Source organism: Pinus tabuliformis, chromosome 9 (genome assembly GCF_031772625.1).
Source record: "Pinus tabuliformis cultivar Carrire ecotype Pingquan chromosome 9, CPIR1, whole genome shotgun sequence".
Taxonomy (NCBI): Eukaryota; Viridiplantae; Streptophyta; class Pinopsida; order Pinales; family Pinaceae; genus Pinus; species Pinus tabuliformis.
This window is the reverse complement of record NC_142307.1, coordinates 1972875243-1972899153: the sequence shown is the minus strand read 5'-3', so window position 1 is coordinate 1972899153 and position 23911 is coordinate 1972875243. Positions and strand designations below refer to the sequence as shown.

At 39.6% G+C, this 23911-nt stretch overlaps 1 protein-coding gene across 4 annotated transcripts in view; it reads left to right on the top strand.

The window, feature by feature from the left end:
* The window catches only part of LOC149156912 (elongation factor P (EF-P) family protein), a 340259-nt gene that overhangs the window by 265662 nt on the left and 50686 nt on the right, over positions 1 to 23911 (top strand). For all 4 annotated transcript variants that reach the window (XM_089438784.1, XM_089438782.1, XM_089438785.1 and 1 more), the window contains one exon: positions 6308 to 6347. In XM_089438784.1, the coding sequence (XP_089294910.1) occupies positions 6308 to 6347 (40 nt within the window). The remainder of the gene's footprint in view (positions 1 to 6307; positions 6348 to 23911) is intronic.

Genomic DNA, 23911 nt, shown 5'->3' with positions numbered 1-23911 from the left:
TCAACGGCTAAGATTAGATTTGGCTTGATCCATGACTTTTGGAACCTTCTAACCCAGGTTTATATTAATACCCATTAATATTTTTTTTTCCTAAGTTTAGACTTAAGAACTCCATTACAAATATTAATTATTTTAATATCTCCCAAACCGGTTAGAATCTGCCCAAACCATTTCTGAGTCTTGGAGATCTCATGTGCTTTAGCCTCTGCACCAATTTTCATGGCTAGAGCACATTCGATGCTACCTCAAATCAACAATTGGAGATAACTCCAAGGTCAGAGTAGTAGGAGTGGGGACAATGTCCTTTCAGAGGGAGTCATCACCTCCTTTGAAAGTGGCAGATGTTCTTTATGTTCTTCGGCTGAAGAAGAACTTGATTTCAGTCTCCAGTATTGAGGACAGGGGGTATGAGGTGGTGTTCCGAGGAGGACAAGTGCTTATATATCCCAGGGGATCTAGTATCACGTCTGCTAGAATGATTGGAGTGCATAGTGCGAGGCTTTATAGGTTTATGTTTCAACTTACTAGAGCCTTAGCGGCACAAACCAATAGTAGTGATTTGTGCGAGATATGGCACAGGAGGATGGCCCACTTGCACCATGGAGCATTCAAGATGTTGAGGGAGATGGTTACAGGTTTACCTGAGTTCAACACTGAGCATCATGATGTGTGCAGGGGGTGTGCTTTGGGAAAGTACACCAAGACACCTTTCCCAAGCAGAGACAATAGGGTCGCTAGTATCCTAGACCTGATACACTCCTATGTGTGTGGCCGTACGTCTGACATATCATTGAGTGGACACAAGTACTATGTGACTTTCATTGATGACTACTCTAGGAAGACTTGGATTTTCTTTCTGAAGACCAAGGATCCAGGTTTCAAGAGGTTCCAAGAGTTTAAGGCTCTTGTGGAGAACTAGATGGGGAAGAAGATCAAGGTGTTGAATTCAGACAATGGGGTCGAGTATACCTCCAAGGAGATGAAGGAGTTCTTTAGGAGTGTTGGCATCAGGAGGGAGTATATAATGCCTTATAACCCCCAGGAGAATGGGGTGGTGGAGAGGAAGAACAAGGCCATAATGGGTGCAACGAGAACTATGTTGCATGATCTAAGGCTACCTTTCTTTTTATGGGCTGAGGCATGTAACATTGCAATGTACTTGCAGAACGGGAGTCCACATAGAGCCTGGGGGAGTAAGACTCACGAGGAGGCTTTTTCTAGGAAGAAGCCTGAGATTTGACACATCATGATTTTTGGGTGCCTTAAATATTCACACATCCCTGAGGAAAAGAGAATGAAGCTGGAACCCATTGCAGAGAAGGGTATCTTTGCAGGTTATAGTGAGACCAACAAGGCCTACTGCATATTCATTTGTGCACAGAGGAAATTTGTCTTGAGGTGGGATGTGAGATTTGAGTAGGAGATGGCCTTGAGGAGGTCTCAGAAGGTTGATCTAGTAGAGTAGCAGGCTCCTCAGCAGGGAGCCACACCACAAGTATCAGGATCTTTACGTGGTACGCCAGGGTCAGGAGGATCACCTATCTCTGGGGTGACAGGCTCACAAAGTCCTGGAACATAGTTTTATTATCAAGAGGAGGATCAAGATATATGTTAGGAGGAGGCTGAGATAAGCCAAGCAGACTTTGAGGGAGGCTGAGGAGCATGTGGAGGTTGCTTGTAGCACTTTTAGGGAGAGTAGACTACGAGGAGATTTTCTAGCTACATAACCTTAATGAGAAACATAAGTGAGTCTGAGCTTTCTTCTTTTGGAGAGGCAACAAACCAATAGGTTTGGAGGGATGCTCTGGTGGAGTACCAACTTTCTCGTGAAGAATATGTCTAGGAGATTGTACTGATGCTTAGGGGAAGTCCACAATCACTTCTCGATTGACCTACAAGATCAAACATGTAGTTGATGGCAGTGTTGAGAAGTATAAGATGAGGTTTTTGGTGAGAGGGTTCTCTTGTCGCCAAACATGCATCAACTAGGCTAGTCATTTCCATTGCTTCAAAGATGGAGTGGAGGATACATCATATGGATGTGAATACTACCTTCATAAATGGTGTAATTGAGGAAGAGGTATATATTGAGTAGCCTCAGGGATTTGAGGTGCATGGGAGAGAGTGCCATGTATGCAGATTGAAGAAGGCTTTGTACAGACCAATGTTGCGAACATCGACATCGGGATAAAATAAGTAAGGGTCTAGAAAACTGAAAAATCGGGAAAATATCAGTAAAAAGTCGGCAAAATTAAGATACCATAAAAATATCTTTAAAAATCGGCAAACGTTGGCTAGGCCAAAAAATCATGATTTCGAAATAAAATCGGGATGTTATCGAGATAGTCGCAACATTGGTACAGACCTAAGCAGACACGTTGAGCATAGTACTCAGGGATTGATGGGTACTTGCTTGGCTTGGGCTTCACCAAGAGTGAGGTTGATTCCAACTTGTACTGTGTACTTGTCGATGGTGAACTACTCATCTTGGTGCTCTATGTGGATGATCTCTTTCTAACGAAATCTGGGAGGCTCTTAGATATTTGCAAGGAGGACCTTGCTTTGGAGTTTGAGATGGACTTAGGAATGATGCAATACTTTTTGGGGTTGGAGGTGTCGCAGTAGCAAGGAGAGATATTGTTTGGGTAGGGTAGGAATGTGATTGATATCTTGAAGAGATTCAGAATGGAGGATTGCAAGTTGATGCTGACACCTATGATTACCAACTTGAGGAAGCTTAATGCTTTTGAGAGTGTATTGGTGGATCCCACCTTGTACAGGCACTGATAGATGTATTTGGTTAATACCAGACCAAATATTTGTTTTGCTATGAACACACTTAGCCAATTCATGGTGGAGCAAAGGAGGGTCCATTTGGTAGCAGTGAAACATGTGCACCAGTACTTGTGAAGCACATTGGAGTATGGACTTAGGCATGTCAAAGTTGGTGGAACGCAGTTGCAGGGCTACTATTGTTTCATCTTGGGATCAAGTATGATCTCATGGTTTAGGCTTTAGCTTGAAGCAACACTCAAGGCACTTAGCTTAGCAGAGGCCGAGTACATCGCTGCAGGTCTGGCCAGTTACAAGGCCATACAACTTTCCAAAATGTTTGTAGTTTTATTTGCTCTTGAGATGGGACCTATAGTGATTCACTACGATCGTTAAGGTTGCATCATGCTTTTGGAGAATCCATTGTTTAATGACAGGTCCAAACACATAGAGATCAGATACCACTTCATTAGTGACAAGGCCCAAAGAAGTGTTGTGAGATTACAGTACATATCTGCAGATGAGTAGGTCGTAGATATTCTCACCAAGCCTCTAATGAAGGGGAAGTTTTTGTTCTACGTGGACAAGCTGGGGATGGTGGAGAATCCCTTCCTTGTTAGGAGGGAGTGTTGATTTTGTAGCTTTAGAAGGTCTTTTGCATAGTCTTGTGTTTAGCATACAGGAGAAGAAGTTCCCTTTAAGTGTTTTTGTTGATTTTGGGTAGCATCGGATGTGCTATAGCTCCGAAATTTTGTGGAGGGGCTAGAACATGAGATCTCCAAGACCCAGAAATCGTTTGGAGAAAATCCACCCAAATAAGGAGTTATTAAAATGATTAATATTTTTAATGGGTTCTTGAGTCTAAACTTAGGAAAATAAAAATATTAATAGGTATTAGTAAAAATATGGGTGAGAAACTTCTAAAAGACGAAGATCAAGTTTGTTTTAATCTTAGCCCTTGATTAAAGACTTAATCTCGGTCGTTGATTCATCAATAGTAAAAGTATAAGAGAAGACTTGAGAGTTATTTGGAGACACATCGGGCAAATACTCAGTAACTCGAGGGAAATCGATTCTCAAGGAGAAGGAGTTCAATTTCAGAGGGAGAGTTGCAGGGTGAAGGAAGAGGAAGGTTTCAGCATCAACCAGAGACTGAGGAGGAGGTGACGCAGTGCCTCAGAGAGACAACATAGAGGGAGAGCTCTGAGAGACAGCGCAGGCAGGGACGAGATCACACGCAACCCTCACGCAGATGACGCAGAGATGACACAGTGCTCACACAGATGATGCAGAGGTGATGCTGTGTAGGATAAAGGGTCTTTGTGGTGTCAGAATTTCCCCTAGCCGAGGAGGAAAAAATCCCAGGTGTTTTCTTGAAGGTGTCTCTATATACTGCAAAATTATTCCTTGTAAAGAGATTGTTGCTGAAGAATAATAAATAAATCCCCATCTGCTGCACTGGTTTTCCCGCATTGGGTTTTTCGGGGGACAATTGTCCAAAAATAATTCTGTTGATGTGATTGATTCTTATGCCTGTATATCACTGTTATTTTTCTCTATGCTATTATGTGATAACTGCAGTAGAATTTATTTTAATGTTTGCTGAAGGGTTTTTGTAAACAACTTATTGTGAGAAATAAGTAGTTGAAATAAATCAGTTACTGCAGTAGAGTTTTGTGTCAGAAATTCTAACAGGTTTTTCTGGAGGAGCAACTAATATGATTTCTTTCCTAGGTCTAATTTAGGAAAAGCACATTGATTAATTAAATTAAGTAATGTTGGCAAATTGAGTAAATTTCCAAGGATAGATATTTAGATATCTAAGTGTGTTAGAATTTAATCCTAGTCGTCTATCACTTCGAAGATTGAAGGTTAAGGATTTTGCTCAATTTAAAATTATAGAAGGAGCTTAAGGGAGAGGATGAAGACAATTGTTTTTGGAGAGATTCTAGCAGACTTGTATGAGTTCACTGCAGGTTTGAGAGGTTGAAGAAATAGGAAAAAATGCTGCAGAAGTTTACCAAGGTGCAAGGATAGTAGTTTGCATAAACTTGGGAGACCAATTATGGGGCCAGGAAGGTTCTGGGGCGTGGGACATGTGGGAGAGAGGGGCTGCTGCTGTTGGGAAATTTCAGAAAAAATTCCAGGTTATTTTGCTGTAATTTTCTGTATTTTTGTGGGCCAATTTCCCTGGGAAGGGAGCCCTTAATTTTTTTGAGAAAAATTTAATGAAGAGAAATTTGGAGGGAAAATTTAATATGTATTGTGTGGCTGTTTTGTGACAGTTTTTTTGAAATTTGAATAATTCCGCTGCAAAATTTCTGAGTTGAGAGTACTAGAGTATTTCTGTTTTATAGTCTTTTAGAATTTACTTTACAGTAGAAAATTAATTGTTGAGTAAAGATATTTTATGGGAACAAAATAGCTGTAAGAAACAAAAATCAGAAGATGGTACTTAGAAATTAACACTTGTAGCACATAGTCTAGGCTTGTATTTTCTTATTTTGAACAGAATTTATAAAGAATAGTTTATACTCCAAAGTTAGAATTCAAATCCAACAATTGGTCTTACAGTGACATACATAACCATTGTTAAATTCAAATTCTGGAATTATATGAGGAACATAACTTTAACACTGTCTGCATGGAATGATGTTGTACTTTATGATGCATACTGAAGATGGGGCTGCAACATTGTGCACCTACACATTCATAGAAAAAGAAAATGAAGATTTGTAAGTTGTTGATATTTGGTGCAACAAACTCGGAATATATCTGTAGAAAGACATGATTGCAGTAAGGTTCACCCACTCCATGGCATTATTCTAAGGAATCTAGCTTCTCTGGGCTCCTTATCTCTATTCAACTTCTTGGATGAAATACTAGTGGTTGTCGACAAAATTTAGTCATAAATGATATTCTAATCACATCAATATGTGTCAGTTTACTCCAGCCTCACAATAGTAGGATTAGTTGTAAAACATTACTTGTTAGCTTATACATATCCTTATCTTTGTTTTGACCATAGATAAAATTACTATTTCTTTTGCTGTTTTTGGTCATTTTTAGATACTCATATAATTTCTTTGTTTTTTAGATCTGAAATAAATATATTTCTCAAGGCAGTTCTTGCCTTTTAGTCGATTGAAAAATGTGTCCTAATAACTATAATGGTATTTGAGGAAATTCCAAAGAAATCTTATGTGAAGTAGAACTTTTATTACTCATCAATTGACTGTGATGTCCTGAATGGTTTTATTTTCTTCTTATTTGCCTGATTCTCATATTGTATTTGTCCATCTATGGCCATTGATGCTTTTGGGTCAATAATGGAATATTCTTTATAATCTTTGTATCTATTTGATATGGTTCCACATAACCCATTTGTCAACATTAAAATGATTTTTTATTAGTTGTCAAGCAAATGTTTCATCTTATTTGGCTTGCAAGTTACTATTTTTTAATTGCTCTTCCATTTGTCCATTTGGTGGCTTATTTCATGAGATAATGTTTTGTTGTACCTGTCTCATTGCAGATATAAAAAGCTCATCCTAGAAAATGGACGAACAGTGATGGTATGTTGATGGGCTTTTGTTATGACCTTTAATTTCTTTGGTTTTTCATTTTGCTTTTGTTTCTTGTTCCAGCTATAAATTTATATAAAATGATACAAAAACTGTTTTTTTTTTTTGTAAGGGTAAATGCTTTTATAAATGAAGGGGGAGTTGTAAACCCCGATGCCATATTATTGTGGCAAATCCCACTTGAATGTTGGAGTCATCAAACCTAACTAGCTTGTACTAATTGTTACCACTTTTGAATGAACTTTTCAAAGAGTTCATTGTGATTGGATCAACATTGTTGGTTCATGGATATACTACAACATGAAATTGTCATCAAAAGTTTGTCATTTGGCATTGATTATTTTATGGATACGTTACAGTCTGAATTCTTCATCAGAAGTTCATCATTCAGATCAACAGTTTGTGGATACATTACAGGATGAACTTATCATCAAAAGTTCATTATTTGGCATTGATGGTTCATGAGTGCTTTTGCTAAACTTAGCACATGGCTGCAAAGATTCATTCTCAAAGTCAAAGATTGCATAGGTCTCTTGCTTCAGGTCTTCAGACCATCTTTCTTTAGGGATCACTTCATGCTCATACAAGTAACGGAGTTAATAGTTTTTTTTAATTCAATAGGTTACTTGTGCCTGCATTTGACATTCAATATTTTATGCATGCATGGGAGGGCGGGAGCTCCAAAAGAGTACTATGAATTTTTCCAAGACTACTTTTTGGGTTAATTTCTATTTCTAAAAAGGCCATATTTTCAGAAACTGATCTTTTGAATACCCTTTATGCAGAAATGTAGGTGACAATTTGAAGAGCACCAAAGATTTGGGCAAAATTGAGGCTTTTTCTTTTTTTTTGAGATTGATAATATTTTTGGATACCCTTTATGGAGGACAGTATGTGTGCCATTTTTCTGTCATGATTGGAGAGCACATGCTTGTTTGCTTTTTATTTTTTTCCAAAACTAGCAAGTGCTCTGCATCATCCTTCTAGTAATGAAGATGTGTTTTAGTTTTTTGAAGATTTCGAACACTTTCATGTTTCCTTATGCAATCCATCATTAGCTTTCAAAATGTGCACCCTTGTCAAGTTCTAACTTGTTTTTATTTATGGACCTGTTACCAATCTGATGAGAAGGGTTGTTGAGATCCTAGCAAACCTATTGGATGGGCACATAGAGGGTAGGGACCCTGTTAATTTTAGATAACAATGGTATGTTCTATGCTTTAGCACAATTTACTTCAGTGTTCCTTGTCGGCCCAACAATTTCCAATTATATCCAATAGCAATCATATTAACTTAAAGACATTGATAGTAAATGTAGATAGAACATAAAAACGTGTGCAGAAGACAAGCCAAGACAAGAGGACACAAGATTTGGTGGATGCCAGGGAAAAACCCCAATGTGGGTAAAACCCTTTGATCAAATCTTCTTATTATTATTCAATAGTTTAGTAGAGAGAGAGAGAGTACAAATATCAAATTTACTTGCCCAAAACAGCCTGTCAAAGTTAGCGGTCAAATGTAGCCCTAACGATAAAGTCAACACTGGTCAAAGAAACATCAAAATGTCCTCCAAGCAGCTCAGTCAATAGCAACCCAATTCAGCCTTCCAGGAGAGTCAAAGTCAGCCCAAAACAATTTGGTCAAACCCAGACAAAGGAGAGAGAAAGCACCGTTGTAATTTCTGTGGTCAAATCTGAAGTCAACGCTGAAGTCAACCCTAGTCAAACTGTCCCAAACTCCTCGATATTTGTGCCAATAAATGCGGCCTCTAAAGATCGAATTTCTGCCCTCAAGATCGAAGTCAACTGAGGTCAAATGAGCCCTAGTCAACGCTAGTTTATTTCCTGAAATTTGACCCATTTTGCCCTAGAAGAATTAGGCCTCCTGCCACACGTGCGAAGTAGAGAGAGGCGGCCTCCAAGCTATACAAACCAATCAAGAGAGGAGAGAGAGAGATGTGTGATGTGATGATTGATGTCCAAATGAGGAGAGAGGTCACTCCTATTTATACAAGTTGTTGAGGGTGTGGAGACACATCTCTTGGGCTTTATTTGAGTGAGGCCGACCTTGACAATTTGTGCATGAGAGAGAAGAAATTCAAAATTCCACTTCTAATTGTCATAATGAGATGATCTTTATATCAAAATTGGACTTCTCGTAAAGAGGAATCCAATGCAATAATCATCTCCATCATATGATTTGTCCTAAGGTAGAAATTGACCCTAGTTGCCAATTTTAACACTCCCTCTCAACTAGGGAGAATTCCACCTGCTCTCAACTAGGGAGAATTCCACCTGCCAATCCATATGTCATCATCATGCCATCCTGTCATCATGTACCATCTTTATCATCACTTCTTTGTTGAACCATGAAGTAATAATGAAGAAGTGATCGAGAGTGAGTAATAAGATCATACCACTCTCCACTGACAAAAGTCAGTCCTTGATCCCAAATCAAGTTGTTGAACACCATGCATCTTAGTCATAGGGAGTACGGCAATACACTATGCGTCCATCGATAGTGCTATGGTCCCTAAGCATCTTTTCCCATCTCATTAGCCAGATGCGAGGTACTTCTCATGAGTTCCAAACTCCATGGGTAGGATGTGTGTTGGGGCATCGACAGGAGAAGGCAAACCACTCATCCTGCTCATATGCCATAGGAGAAGGTGAACCACTCATCCTATGCATATGTCAATCGTAAGGGAAGGCGTACCACTCACCCTACATACATGTGTCTACAATGGTAGGGGAAGATGAACCACTCACCTTGTATCTAGCGCACCATTAGGGGAAGGTGAACCACTCACGCTGTGGTTGCTCATCGCTCCAAGAAGTACCCCAAGCCCCCAAGAGCTTGCAGAGCTCATTGTCCAACTTATACGGGACCCTCATAGGAGGGTCGTTCCATGACTCCAAGTCTCTCCCAGAAGGTTAAGAATTTGACCTTCCCCAAAGGCTTCATGAGAATGTCTATGACCTGCTCATCTGTTCTAATGTGTTGGAGCCTTATTTCTCCCTGTTGTACCATATCCCAGATAAAGTGGTACTTGATATCGATGTGCTTGGAGCAGTCATGGAACACGGGATTCTCTGATAGGAGAATCCCACTCTGGTTGTCGCAGAAGATCACAGTTGTATTTAGCACGTGCTCAAATAACTCACTCAAGAGCTTCCTCAACCAAACAGCTTCACAACAGGCCATACTTGCAACAATGTATTTGGCCTCGACAGTGATTAAAGCAACCGATTTCTTCTTCCTGCTCATCCAAGATATAGAAGTAGACCCCAAAGAGAAGGAACACCCAGACGTGCTCTTGCGATCCACCACACTGCCAGCCCTGTCAGCATCTGAATATCCATGTAGTCTCCAGTTCCCAACAGTGTATCTCAAACCATAGTGGATTGTGCCCCGTAGATATCTCAAGAGATTCTTAATAACCATCCAATGAATGTGATGAGGCTCGACCATAGATTGACTCAACGTGTTCACAACGAAGCATATGTCAAGATGAGAGTTGACCAAGAACATCAGGCCCCCCACAAGTTGACGATCCTCGAAAGGGTTCGCTCAACAATTACACATACTTCTCGAAGTAGAGTTCCATCAGAGTAGATACGCACTTGCAGTCCACCATCCCAGATCTCTCAAGTAGCTTCACAATGTATTTTCCTTGAGAAAGGAAAATCCCACCTGGCTTTTGCCAGATCTCCATCCCTAGGAAGTAGTGCACCAGTCGTAGGTCCTTCATCTCGCATTCAGAGGCCAACTCCCTCTTGCATTGATGAATGAGAGGGTCATCACCTGCTAGAAAGAAGTCATCCACATAAAATACCAGAATGAAAGGCTTGTCCTTTTCATACTGGAAGTATAGGTTTGAGTCAACATTTGCTCCTTGTGAATCCCAACTTCATAAGATAGTTATCAATCCTCTCATACCAAGCCCTAGGGGCTTGCTTCAAACCATAGAGGGTTTCACTGAACTTGCATACATGTGTCTTATGATCTTGAACTTTGAACCCGTCAGATTGTTCTATATAGACTTCCTTATTAAGCGAGCCATGCAAGAAGGCAGTTTGGACATCCATTTGTTGTAGGCTCTATTGTCACCTGCCGCCTACTCCTACCTACGAGTTAGTGAGAAAAACCTTCAATCCCACAAGGTGTGGTTGGTGGCAGGGAACTCAGAGAAGGGGCTCTCACACTAATCCCGACTCTCTCTGTTTGAGCTATCTCCTAGGTTAGCTAAGGGGGGTAGTTCCTAATGAAAAGTTAAGTTAAAAGATGTGAGTTTCTAAGAGAGTGTTATAGTGAAAATGGATGACTTTTAAAGATTTATGAGCAAATATGAAGTGAGCAACTTGAAATAACAATGCCAATCATTAATATGACAAAACCCATAAAACCAGTGCCTTATAAGGAATTTTCTCAACAATTTCAAAATATATTTGCTCAAAGTAAAATGTAATGCTCTCAAAAGAGAAAGCAAAGTAACCCTAAAATGTAAAAAAAATTTTTAGCACAAGATATGTAAGATACAAAATGTTTTTGAGAGAATACTCTTTATAAATCAAAACATGTGAAACATATCGTGCCAAAACCCAAAAATTAGTAATTAACTTGGAAATGTAAAAGAAAGGAAGTGTTAAACCAAGACATCAATATGCAATTAAACTTGAAGCATGAAAAGAAAGCACTAGTTTGAAAGGATTACAATATTTGTTTTTGGAATATACTTTGCATATGAAAACTCAAACCATCAAGAGACAAGTAAAGTGAATGTAATGGAAAGTGCTCTTGGTTAATTTTATTAATTATCTCTACAACAAAATTACAATTTAAATCTTCAATCCTCAAACCTCACCCTCGCCCAAAGATATGAATCTCACAGTAAGGAGTCAATAGAGGAGTAGAAGATACCTAAGATGTCTACTTCAACCAACTTATGTTGGAGGTAAAAATCTAATGAGACTTTGGGCCTTCCTATACTAAAATGCCTAAATGAAATGCATGTAAGTTTTTTCCCTAAAATAAAATAATGCTACATGCAAATGCTTCAAAGAGATTGATTTGCAATGCTTGAAAATGAAATAGTGTTCAACATAAGTTGCAATTTTAACTTCAATTGGAGGAATAAAATTAGCTTACAAGTGTTACATGTGTCTCATTAATGAATTAAAATGACACAGGTAATTTGCTTGAAAGTAAAATTTGTTTCAAATAGGCAATGACAATAAATTGCTCCAATATTTAAGATAACAATTTAGCATAAAAATGAAACATGCATTCAAGTGCCCATGAAACAATTTACCAAGGTAAATGGAAACGAATCAAAGTTTATTAAGAATATAAAATGCTTGCATGTAAATGATGAATTGCCGAAAGTAAAATGTAAGCTTTTAGCTTCAAGCAACAATGAGGTAGAGAATGCAAGCTCAAATGAAATTGTAACAAACTTTAACTTAATGAAATGTGATATTGAGGTTGTGTTAATTGCCAATTAAAGTATGCATATAAGTGAATGAAGCATGAAAGATTAAACCATGCAAATGTCAATCCACCCAAGAGAAGCCTCCCTCGAAATGGGGAGATAGGATACCATGGGAGAAATCCCACGCTCCCACAAGAAAATTAGATCTTTTATTAATATTACAATGAGAAGAGGGCCCTTCAAAGTCCTCAACTAAACTTCACGGATAGTCCTCAAAATAATTGCTTGAAACTTGGACACTAGACCTCCTTTCTTGAGAAAGTAGTGACAAGATCTCACAAAGCTTATGCAAGAGAAACAAGGTGCGAGTTTCCTCCAAATGCCCACGGCTTAGAGAGGAAAATGGGCAGCCCTCTAGTGAACTCGACTTGGCCAAAATAAGTCTCAAAAGGGCTCACGAAATCCTTGGAAACTGAACCCCCAACATTTGCCAAAGGTCCTGCAAACACTTGTTAGATGTTGAGGGAGGTTGCTCTTCAAAATCTGTGACACAAGAGTTAGCAAACAATCCAAACAATGACTGCAAAATAAGTTAAGTATTAGTGAAACTATTAACAAGATAAAATGTATATGCACAATTATAATTTACAAAAGACTAAGCTAAAGAGTAAGAGTAAACTCTCGTCTTTGCTTAGCGATCTTCAAGCTCTTAGATAGCAAATAAAAGAAATGAAGTACAATGTTTCCTAAAGAGATTTAAATTTAGAAGTGCTCGGCTTGTGTACAAGCTATGTGCCAAAATCTCTGCAAAACCACTTTGTAAGATAAGATTATGAAGGCTCAAAGAACAAATGAAAGCTCCTTTAAGAATGTATCAAGAGTGGGTTGGTCTCTCCAAATACTTCCCCTCACACTTGATTCTATGATCCCAACAAGATGTTCCCTCTACAAAACTTCAATAAAGAATTAGTTCCATATAGATTTAGCAATAAACAATGATAAGAAACTCTAGGGATTTATTTAAAACCAACTAAAGCATTCTATACCTAGATAATACTTCTAAATCAAATGCCAATGCAAGATAGTTCTACATTAACAAATCTACAAGAACATATGAAAATAAATTAGTTCAAAGCATGAGTAAAAAGAATTATACCAATGATCAATAATTCATCACACTCGAAAAGGAGGAACACCTCATGAGTGAAACCCCAAAGTCTTTATTGATATTTCTGAAAGTGTACAAGGCAACAATGTTTTCGCAAGTACAATAGCTAGTAACAATATATACAAATGAGAGCTCAAGGCTCTATTATATAGAACTATGGGAGCCAATCCCAATGTAGAAGTGATTAAACAAGTGGCATGAAGTGACAATGCCAAAGAGATTCGAATTTGTTGAATGGAGCTTCAATGCCAAGTGTAAAAATTGAATTCTGGCAAGTAGACATCATTTTCTTCTTCCCTTATGTGCCAAATTCGAATTTTATGATGGAATGACAAGTGTAGATGGGTGGTAACCCATGTGGGGACAATTTCCCATAGAAATCTCCACCAAATATTCTCCCAAATCCCCTCCCAAATGTGCATTAATTTCACAAATTCGAATTTCCAAGTAAGTAGATTTCCCATTTAATGCCAAAAATTCGATTTTATTTGAGCACATGTCCTTTCCTTGATTTTAGGAGTCCACATCACCTTGAGACTTCACTTTAACTCCTCCATAATTTTCCACCTCATTTCCACGACATTTAGCATGTGTGGATATTTATTTTTCTCCATTTATTTAATTTTTGGCTTAATTTATAAATAACTTGTTAATGGAAAGAGCAAGTAGGAGATAATAAACTAGATAATGCAGTAGGGATTTCTAATATGTCAAACTTAGAAATTTCAACATGGTATCAGAGCATTGCAGATCACAGGAGGATTGAAGGCACCAACAAAAATCTGAGATTTGAAACAGCAGCAGCTGTCCCGAGAGACAACACTATTCCAGAGCATAAGCAACAAGAGAGGAAGTGACGTAGAGCCTGCGTCATCATTTCGAGCCAGGAGCAGGGTCAATGCAAAGGCCGAAAGGGGTAGATCAGACTTACGTAGTGCCTGATCATCTTTCTTAGCCAGGAAGGATCGACACTATGGCCAAGAGGTGTAGATTCAGCCATTGTCTGGATTGCATAAAGCCTGAAAGGCTCAGTTTCTTCGATTGCTGGAGCTTGGGGAGTTGTGGCAGATTGTGATTTGTGGAGCTGGTGGGATGTTGTTTCTGTCAAAGCAGAACAATGTCTAAGGAGATGGAACCAAGGTAGAGGGAATCACTACCTCGATGAATTTCTAGCCAAGGGATCCAGATCCGAATTGCAGTTGCAAGGAGGATTGGAGAGGAGCGGTTCGATAGTTGGCCACAGGAATTCTAGAAAGGAAATCAGGACTTAAAGGGAGATTTCCAGGAGGGGAGTTGAGACTAAGAGGGAATCCAAAAGAGGAGCTGAAATGGAAATGAACAGACTAAGGGATCAGGACAGGTTGGACGGAGCTTCCAACTTTGTCATCTGGAAGGCCAAGATCCTGACAGTCCTCGATTGACATCGCATCAAGGACTTTGCCTTTAGAACTGTGGCTATCCCAGTTGACCACGCTGAGAACGAGAAGTATGAGGATGTAATGGCGAGGGCGAAGTGCATGATCCTAGATGGGATCAAAGATCATGTCATACCACATATTACTGAGAACACAGCAAAGGAGATGTTGGACACCCTGACCACCTTATACCCGGGCTCTTCTGTGCAAAGGAAGATGCTATTGGAGAATTAACTGCGGTCATATCAGATGCAGAAGGGAGAGCAGATAGATCCATTCCTTCTCAGGTTGTAGGAGTTTCGTGACCAACTTACTTCCATGGGGTCTACACTGGATCCAGAATTTATGGTCAGGACTGCCCTGAATACTGTGTTTGAGGAGTGGGAGACATTTGTCCAAAGTATTTTGTTTGGGCAGGGCTACTCTTCCCGATTGGGAGGAGATGTGGGTAGCTCTTCGCCAGGAAGAGATCATGAGGATGACCAAGGCGGGGAGTAGTGGCAAGGGAGGCCAAATCAAGGAAGAGGAGGAGGAGGATGCTGCTCTAGCATCTGCAGGACAGCAAGGGAAGAGGAAGAAGGACATCTCCAAGGTTATGTGCTTCCATTGTGGGGAGCTAGGACATTATGCATTCGAGTGTCCCGGGAAAAAAATAAGGGATAGGCTTCCAATTCAAAGGAAACTCCAGCTAAGGTGGAGAAAGTGGTCGAGACTAATGGCGATTGTGCCATGAGTGTTCATGCGCTTCTAGAAAAGAGGTGGGCTGACATCGAGTTGTAGTCAGGAGGACTACACACTAGGGGCAGGATCAATGTTGCACGAAGCGGGAGCGAAGCGGAAGCGTTTTTTGGAAGCGGGGACGCCGAAGCGTCATTTTCCAAAAATCTAGGAAGCGAAGCGTCTGCTATATATATATATTTTATATTTTTTTGCATTTATACTCAAAACAAACATCCCAAATACCAAATTAATTGTAGAAGACATGAAAACATGCATATTTTTGCATAAATCAAGATAGATATAACATCCATTGTACATCAATGATCTAGAATCTAGATTCTTCTCCTCTTGTCTAGCCTTTGCCTCTACCTCGATTGTCTAGGGATATTAGTCAACATTGCCCAATTTTGATCAAACTACCTAATTCAAGACTTAAAATATGGTAGAAAAAGCTTAACATGTTTGATCGATGATTTTGACTTGATTGAAAGGTAATTTTTTGCTAAGGGCGTGCCGCGTGACAAAGGAGTTCAACAATTAACACCACCAACACCAGGGTACATATAGGGCTTGGTGCTCTTGATTAAATGCTAATCGCATACCTTCATACTTGATATAATCTAATGAAATGCCACAATCCCATTGATCCTGAATACCTGAAAACTGTTAAGTCTGCTGAATTTTGAATAGGATATGAAATTCTATTTTCTCCATATGAAGTCCAATGAGGCTGGAACCACTCTCAAACATTCTGAGTCATTTCATGGTAATGTTAAAAATTTAAGTAAAAGGATGAAAATGAAAAATAAAGGAGAATGTCACTTTTACTTTAAGAATTTAACATTACCATGAGGGAGCATCTGCTATATTTATATTTTTTTTTGCTTTCATTTGTCACCCTAACCCAAGGTGGACCCACCCCCAACAAGCAAACTCACCTAAAATTAAAAAAAAAATTGAAAAAAAAACGATTTTCTAAATGCTTTTCCGGAAGCTTTTCTGGAAGCGTACGGAAGCGTCTGGGAAGCGTCTGGGAAGCGTCTGGGAAGCTCCTGGGAAGCGTCTGGGAAGCGCGCTTCGGCGCTTCGGAAGCGCCAGCGCTTCCAAATTTCCAGGAAGCGTCTAAAAATTTCGGAAGCGCGCTTCCGGCCAAGCTTCCTAGGCGCTTCCGTACGGGACGCGCTTCGGGGCTTGGAACCGGGGGGGGGGGGGGGCTATTCGTGCAACACTGGGCAGGATCCTTGAGATACCCAAACTCTTGGATCACATCCGGCTACAGGAGCCCTTAACGACAGTAGCATGATGACAAATGTCGGGTGGAGTAAAGTGTGGTGGAGAAGTAAGGCAAAGCTAGAGTGAAGAAGTCTTTAGCAGCGTAGCAGAGGTTGCAGTAATGCGAGAGGCACAGAGGCGTTTGTAGCAACGTAGTGGTAGCAGAGGGAGCACGGGATAGCACTAGAGGCAGATTCAGCATCACGAGGCTTCTTGAATGATTGGGATGTCAGTATTTCAGAGAAGTCAGTTACCTACTTCTCAGTAACTGAGTTGCAATGCAACAATTAGCAGTGGCAGTGCTAGGGGCAGCATATTGAGAAGGAGCTGCAGTACAGATGTAGCAGTGGCAATGGCAGTGTCATGGGCAGTATTATAGGAAGCAACAATGTAGGGGATGTGAGGCAGCAAACCAAGCATCAACACAGGTACCGATGCAGAAGATCAGTGTGATGTTTCTATAGTGAAACATTGTTAGAGCACATTCCTTGCTAAGAGAGAGTGTTGATTTTTGGTAGCATCGGATGTGCTCTACCCATGAAAATTGGTGGAGAGGCTAAGGCACATAAGATCTCCAAGACCCAGAAATTGTTTGGGGAAATTCCACCCGGATGAGACCCTAAGTCTAAAATTAGGAAAATTAAAATATTAATGGGTATTAATATAATATGGGTGAGAAAGTTCTAAATAACGAGGATTAAGCCAAATCTAATCTTAGCCATTGATTAGGGACTTAATCTCGGTCGTTGAATTGTCAATAGGGAAAGTATAAGCAGTGTTTTTAAATCTGGCTAGCTCAGAACCGACTCTGTCGAGTTGGCCAAAAAAATTTCAACTTGGTGGTTGAACTGGTTCGGCTGGCCGAGTTAATACCGAGCTGGTCAAGTCATTGCATGACTCGGCCGGCTCGGTATTAACTCGGCCGAGTCCATATCAAACTCACCGGGTCAAGGAAAGCGACCAGTGAACCCCCAGAAACGCAAATTTTTTGATTTTTTTATGTTTTTTTCTGGGTGTGGGGGACTCCAAATGGTTTTATTAATTGGTTTGTTGGTCTTTGGGGTCCATTCCCCTTTCCTAGTATTGAGATGCTATTCATGGTAATGTTAAATTCTTAAAGTAAAAGTGACATTCTCCTTAATCTTGATTTTCATCCTTTCACTTAAATTTTTAACATTACCATGAAATGACTCAGGATGTTTGAGAGTGGTTCCGACCTCATTGGATTTCATATGGAGAAAGTAGAATTTTAGATTTCATTCAAAATCTAGCAGACTTATCAGTTTTTCAGGATTTCAGGATTGGGGGATTGCAATGTTTCCATTGAATTTTGTCATGTATTAGGGTATGGAACTCGTATTTAATCAAGAGTACCAATCCCTCTATTTACCTTGATGTTAGTGACATTGGTTGTCAAACTCCTCCGGGATTCGCTCCCAAACTGGGAGCTTCTAAAAATGTCGCTCCCGCTCCCGTTTTCGCTCTCGCTCCCCGCTTTCGCTCCTGCTCCCAAGTAACACTGAGCTAGATGATGTTGGCAACTCTAGCAGTAGCCAGTAGTACTAGTTACAAACTTTTGTTGTAGAGGCCATTTATAGCCTCCTTGGTTATGTGTTTTTGTTTTGATCTGTGTATCATCACCGTGTATGTATTGGACAGTGCACCGGGTGCCATTTTGATATAATGGATATATTCATGAGCCTACTTTGATCATATGTTGTCTTCTATCTATATTCTAATGCTGTGTGTTTGAAAACATGAATGAAAATCTTTAAAATTATGTATTTTTATAAAAAATAAATATTTAATGTATTTTTTACAACGACCGAGTCATTGAAATCGAGCCAGCCGAGTCGATACCAAGTCAGAGTCGGAGTCGGAGTCGACCCTTGGCCGAGTTGGAGTTGGAGTCGGAGTTTTAAAACATTGAGTATAAGAGGAGGCTTGAGGGTCAGTTGGAGATACACCAAGTTGATTAAGAATTCGATTTTCTGGGGCAGGGTTTGCTAAGAAATCAAGTTAGTGATCTGTTGTAGCGAGGGGTAGTTCGATAGAAGGCCGAGAATAGATATCAGAGAGGCAGAGAAATTGCCGGAGAGACAACGCAAAGCCTAGGAAGGATGACGCAAAGGTAGCCAGGACTGACGTAGAGGTTGAGCAGGCTAGTGCAGAAGACACAGAGGGCCAAGAGGTTGACGCAGAGGCTAGCAGAGCTGAAGAGGCAGCGTTGAGGTAATTTCGTGGGCAGACTGGGAGCTGAGAGGCAGATGCAGAGCAGAAGAGGGTGACACAATTCCAGAGAGAAGCTTGGAGCAGCTTTCGCTGTGCACCTAAGGCACTATCTAAGTTGCCGTGGGATCAATCATCCGGTTGCTGATTAGCCGGAATATCTATCTCTGAGGAGAGGTACTTCTGCCAAGGAAATTCTCTGAAGTGTGAACCATTTCTGGCACCCTAGTTGTATTCAAAAAACTGCATGATAATAAAACCCTCATATTTGTTGCATTGGTTTTCCCGCATTGGGTTTTTCCGGGGATGATTGTCCAAAAATAACGGTGTCTCTTGTGTGATTGTCTCAGTTATTTCAATTGTTGATCTGTATGTGTTTTAAGCCTGCATTTGTGTTTATTTCAGTATTTATATTTATAAATAACTTGTTAATGGAAAGAACAAGTAGGAGATAATAAACTAGATAATGCAGTAGGGATTTCTGATGTGTCAGACTTAGAAATTTCAATGGATTCCAAAGCAGAAATATAGACAATCAAAGGCCTGTAAATAGAATCAACAATAATTTTCTTAGCTTTAACCTCACCTTTCTTGTACTTTGTTTGTGCAGCTGCAGATGCATTTGAAGGAGGCTCCACTATTCTTCCTTTGACATAGTCCATGGCATCATTTTCTTCCAATGTCAAATCTAGAGACATCTTCCATGCATGATAGTTGGATTTGAAGTAAGATGTAGTTGTCATTGGGACTAGTTCCAAGTTCTTGTCCAACAACTTCCCTTAGTGATTTCTTTTCCTTACTCTTGCTTGGGCTTTGACTTCACCTAAGCTATGATACCATGTTAATTTTAGATAACAATGGTATGTTCTATGCTTTAGCACAATTTACTTCAAAGTTCAATGTTCCTTATCAGCGCAATGACAATTTCCAATTATATCCAGTAGCAATCACATTAACTTAAACACATTGATAGTAAATGCAGATTGAACATAAAAACATGTGCAGAAGACAAGCCAAGACAAGAGGACACAAGATTTGGCGGATGCTAGGGAAAAACCCTTTGATCAAATTTTCTTATTATTACTCCATAGTTTAGCAGAGAGAGTACAAATATCAAATTTACTTGCCCAAAACAATACTGTCAAAATCAGCGATCAACTGCAACCCTAACCAACAAGTCAACACTGGTCAAAGCAGCGTCAAAATGTCCTCCAAGCAGCTTCGTCAACAACAGTCCAATTCGGCCTTCCAGAAGAGTCAAAGTCAGCCCAAAACAGTTTGGTCAAACCCAGTCAAAGGAGAGAGAAAACAGTGTTATAATTTTTGCGATCAAATCTAAAGTCAACCCTAGTCAAACTGTGCCAAACTCCTCGATATTTGTGCCAATAAATCGGCCTCCAAAGATCTAATTTATGCCCTCAAGATCGAAGTCAACTGAGGTCAAATGAGCTTTGGTCAACACTGGTTTGATTTCTGGAAATTCATCTTGTTCTGCCCTAGAAGAATTCGGTCTCCTGCCACAAGTGCGAAGTAGAGAGAGGTTGCATTGGTGGTAAGAATTCGGCCTCCTTCCACACGTGGCCTCCTATTTATACAAGTCACTGAAGATGTGGAGACACATCTCTTGGGCTTTATTTGATTGAGGTTAACCTTGACAATTTGTGCATTAGAGAATAAATTCAAAATTCCACTTCTTCTTGTCATAACTAAACGATCTTTATATCAAAATTGGACCTTTCAAAAAGAGGAATCTTTTTGACACCTAATCATAGGGATTGGGTGAACAACTGTAAATAGTGTAAATAAATAATAGAGAAAATAAAGAGTCATCAGGTGATGAAACTCAACAGTGACTCCCTTTTGTATATAACAATGAACAACCTAAATGAATAATACAATCTCATTTTTGAGGAGTTACCTTCTAGCCTGAGATGGTATCAGAGCTAGCTCTATTTTTAGCATTCCTGCCCTTGTAACTCCCTTTCTGCCTATTTGCCTATTCTGCCTATGTTCTGCCCATATTGCAGAACTGATATCTCTGACTGTACTATGGTATGATGAGTGCATATTTGGTGATATCGCATAGGTCAATGCTGCTCCAATTATTGAAAACCGTCCTCTCCAATTATTTCGAAAAGCGTTCAAGACTGGATTGTGTTGCTATTCTCCGGGCGTTCAAGATTGGTCTGTTACAAAATGATGATCCTCTTGCTCTTGCATCAAAAGTAAAATCTATTATGCATGATATCAAAGTCACTAATGTTGAACTGGACATTCCTTTGATAGCTTTTCTCAAGGCACTTTATCCCACTTACTCAAATTATCTTGAGTCATTGCAAGCAAATGGAAATCTCAAAGATATTACCTTTGATTCCCTGATGAAACTCAACAGTGACTCCCTTTTGTATATAACAATGAACAACCTAAATGAATAATACAATCTCATTTTTGAGGAGTTACCTTCTAGCCTGAGATGGTATCAGAGCTAGCTCTATTTTTAGCATTCCTGCCCTTGTAACTCCCTTTCTGCCTATTTGCCTATTCTGCCTATGTTCTGCCCATATTGCAGAACTGATATCTCTGACTGTACTATGGTATGATGAGTGCATATTTGGTGATATCGCATAGGTCAATGCTGCTCCAATTATTGAAAACCGTCCTCTCCAATTATTTCGAAAAGCGTTCAAGACTGGATTGTGTTGCTATTCTCCGGGCGTTCAAGATTGGTCTGTTACAAAATGATGATCCTCTTGCTCTTGCATCAAAAGTAAAATCTATTATGCATGATATCAAAGTCACTAATGTTGAACTGGACATTCCTTTGATAGCTTTTCTCAAGGCACTTTATCCCACTTACTCAAATTATCTTGAGTCATTGCAAGCAAATGGAAATCTCAAAGATATTACCTTTGATTCCCTTGTAAAAAAGTTTGCTGAAAGAGAGAAAGCTTTTGGGAAGAAGACAACTCCTCAGTCTTCTGAAGAGGTTGTGTGTCTTGCACATAGAGAGAAGAATCTTGCTCAAGATTCTTCTAGAGGAAGAGGTGGTCGAAGAGGAAGAGGAAGAAATTTCAGAGGTAGGGGGGGCTGACACTCTTGAGAAAAGTCAGATTTGCATTGCATATGTTGCAAAAGAGATGGATCACATGATGCATCCACATGCAAGTTGCCTTGGGACAGAATTGAGCAAGAAAGAAACCAACCCAAAGGTAAAACTAATGACAAAGAGAAAGGCAAAGCACCTGAATCCGCTCACTATGTTGTGGCACACTATAATATTGGAGTAAATGAAGACTTATTTAATGCTTCACTTGCTTCTTGGAAAAATGATTGGCTGCTTGATTAAGGAGCAACTTGCCACTTGACTTTTAGAAGAGATTTTTTTGAAGAATTTACTGACAATGTTGATGGAGCAGTATACTTTGCAGACAAATCAAAACTCAAGCCATCAGGGCTTGGCACAATTAGGCTTAAATTCCCTGGTCTTCCAGACTTTCTTCTGCATCATGTTTTATATATCCCATAGCTGAGGAGAAACTTGTTGTCCTTGGTCCACATCCGCCAGCAAGGACACTCCATTCATATGTTTGAGGGCAAGGTTGAGGTGAGAAAAGCATCAAACCACTCACTTGTCATGACGGGGATAGAAGAAAAAAGGCTTCTCAAGCTGCAAGGTACCTCTGCCCATGCACAAAATTTCTCATAGAATTCTCATTATGAAGAAGGTAAATTGCCATCAAGTTTATTATGGCATGCTAGATTTGGACACTTGAACTATGACAGCCTTCGCTTTTTGAAGAAAAATGGTGTTACTGGTTTGCCTACAATTCGTAGGAAACTTAAGCAATGTGATGCTTGCATTCTAGGAAAGCATAGCAAATAGTCTTTTCATGATTCAAATTCTAGAGCACATAGAAAAATTGAGCTCATTCTTTCAGATTTATGTGGTCCAATGCCTGTTCCTTATGCAAATGGAAATAAATATATGATGACATTTATTGATGACTACACCAGAATGTGTTGGGTTTATTTATTGAAGAACAAATCTGATGCTTTTCAAACATTCAAGAACTTTCATACATGGATTGAAAATGATGCACAATCTCATATTGGCTCTATTCACACTAATAATGGAAAAGGATACACGTCAAATGATTTTGAAAACTATCTTCGCCAACATGGGATCAAACATCAAACAACTGTGCCTTATAATCCCCAACAGAACGGAGTAGCTGAAAGAATGAATAGGACAATCTTAAATATGGTACACTCCATGATGTTTTTCAAGAATGTAAAATTGATGTTTCGGGCTGATGCAGTTCTATGTGCTGTATATATAAAGAATAGATGTCCATCTAATGCTATTAGAAACAAGACTCCTTATGAAATGTGGTATGGGCACATTCCTTTGGTAAAGCATCTCAGGGTCTTTGGTTCCACATGTTATGACGATACCAAAGGTACATAGAAACAAACTTGGTGCAAGGAGTCAGAAGTGTATCTTCTTGGGGTATTCAAGCACCTCCAAAGCATACCGTATCTATGATGAAGTCAATAAAAAGTTTGTTGTATTTAGAGATGTAATCTTTCTTGAATCATCCAAAACTGACAATGTTGTTGAGCAACAACTTGATTGCTTGGATAGATTCGCAAATGCAAAATCATTTCAAGAATTTGATAATCAAATTCCACATCTTGAAGAGGGGATTCCTATATTAGATCAACCTATGGAATTTTCTTCTGAAGCACTCTCTCCCCCGCATGAAACTCCAACAATGGATGATACTTTGAGTGATGTTATTGATAGAATTGGAAGACTCAATCTTGATTCAATCCCAACTCAATCAACGGAGCAGCCTGGACCATCTCAGAAAGGTCCCCCAAAGTGGTTGACAAAGACACTTGAAAGTGTTCATCCTGATGAGGTTGAAAAGACAGGAACTAGAAATTCAACCCGACAAAATGGAGGTGATGTAGATGACTTTTATTCACTTTTTGATATGGATGTTTCTTATGATTGTGAATTGAATTTGTCTATAGATTTTGAACCAACTTCCTTCAAAGAAGTTGCTTCTCATGATGAATGGAAAGAAGCGATGCAAAAGGAGTATGATGTCTTGATAAAGAATGGCACTTGGAAGTTGGTTGATCCTCCATTGGGAACCAACCCAATTGGCTGCAAGTGGGTCTACAAGAACAAGTATAAAGCTGATGGCTCACTTGAGAAGCACAAAGCCAGGTTTGTGGCAAAAGGTTTTGCACAGAAGGAAGGGGTCGATTATGAGGAGACTTTTGCCCCCACAACAAAATGGGCTACCAT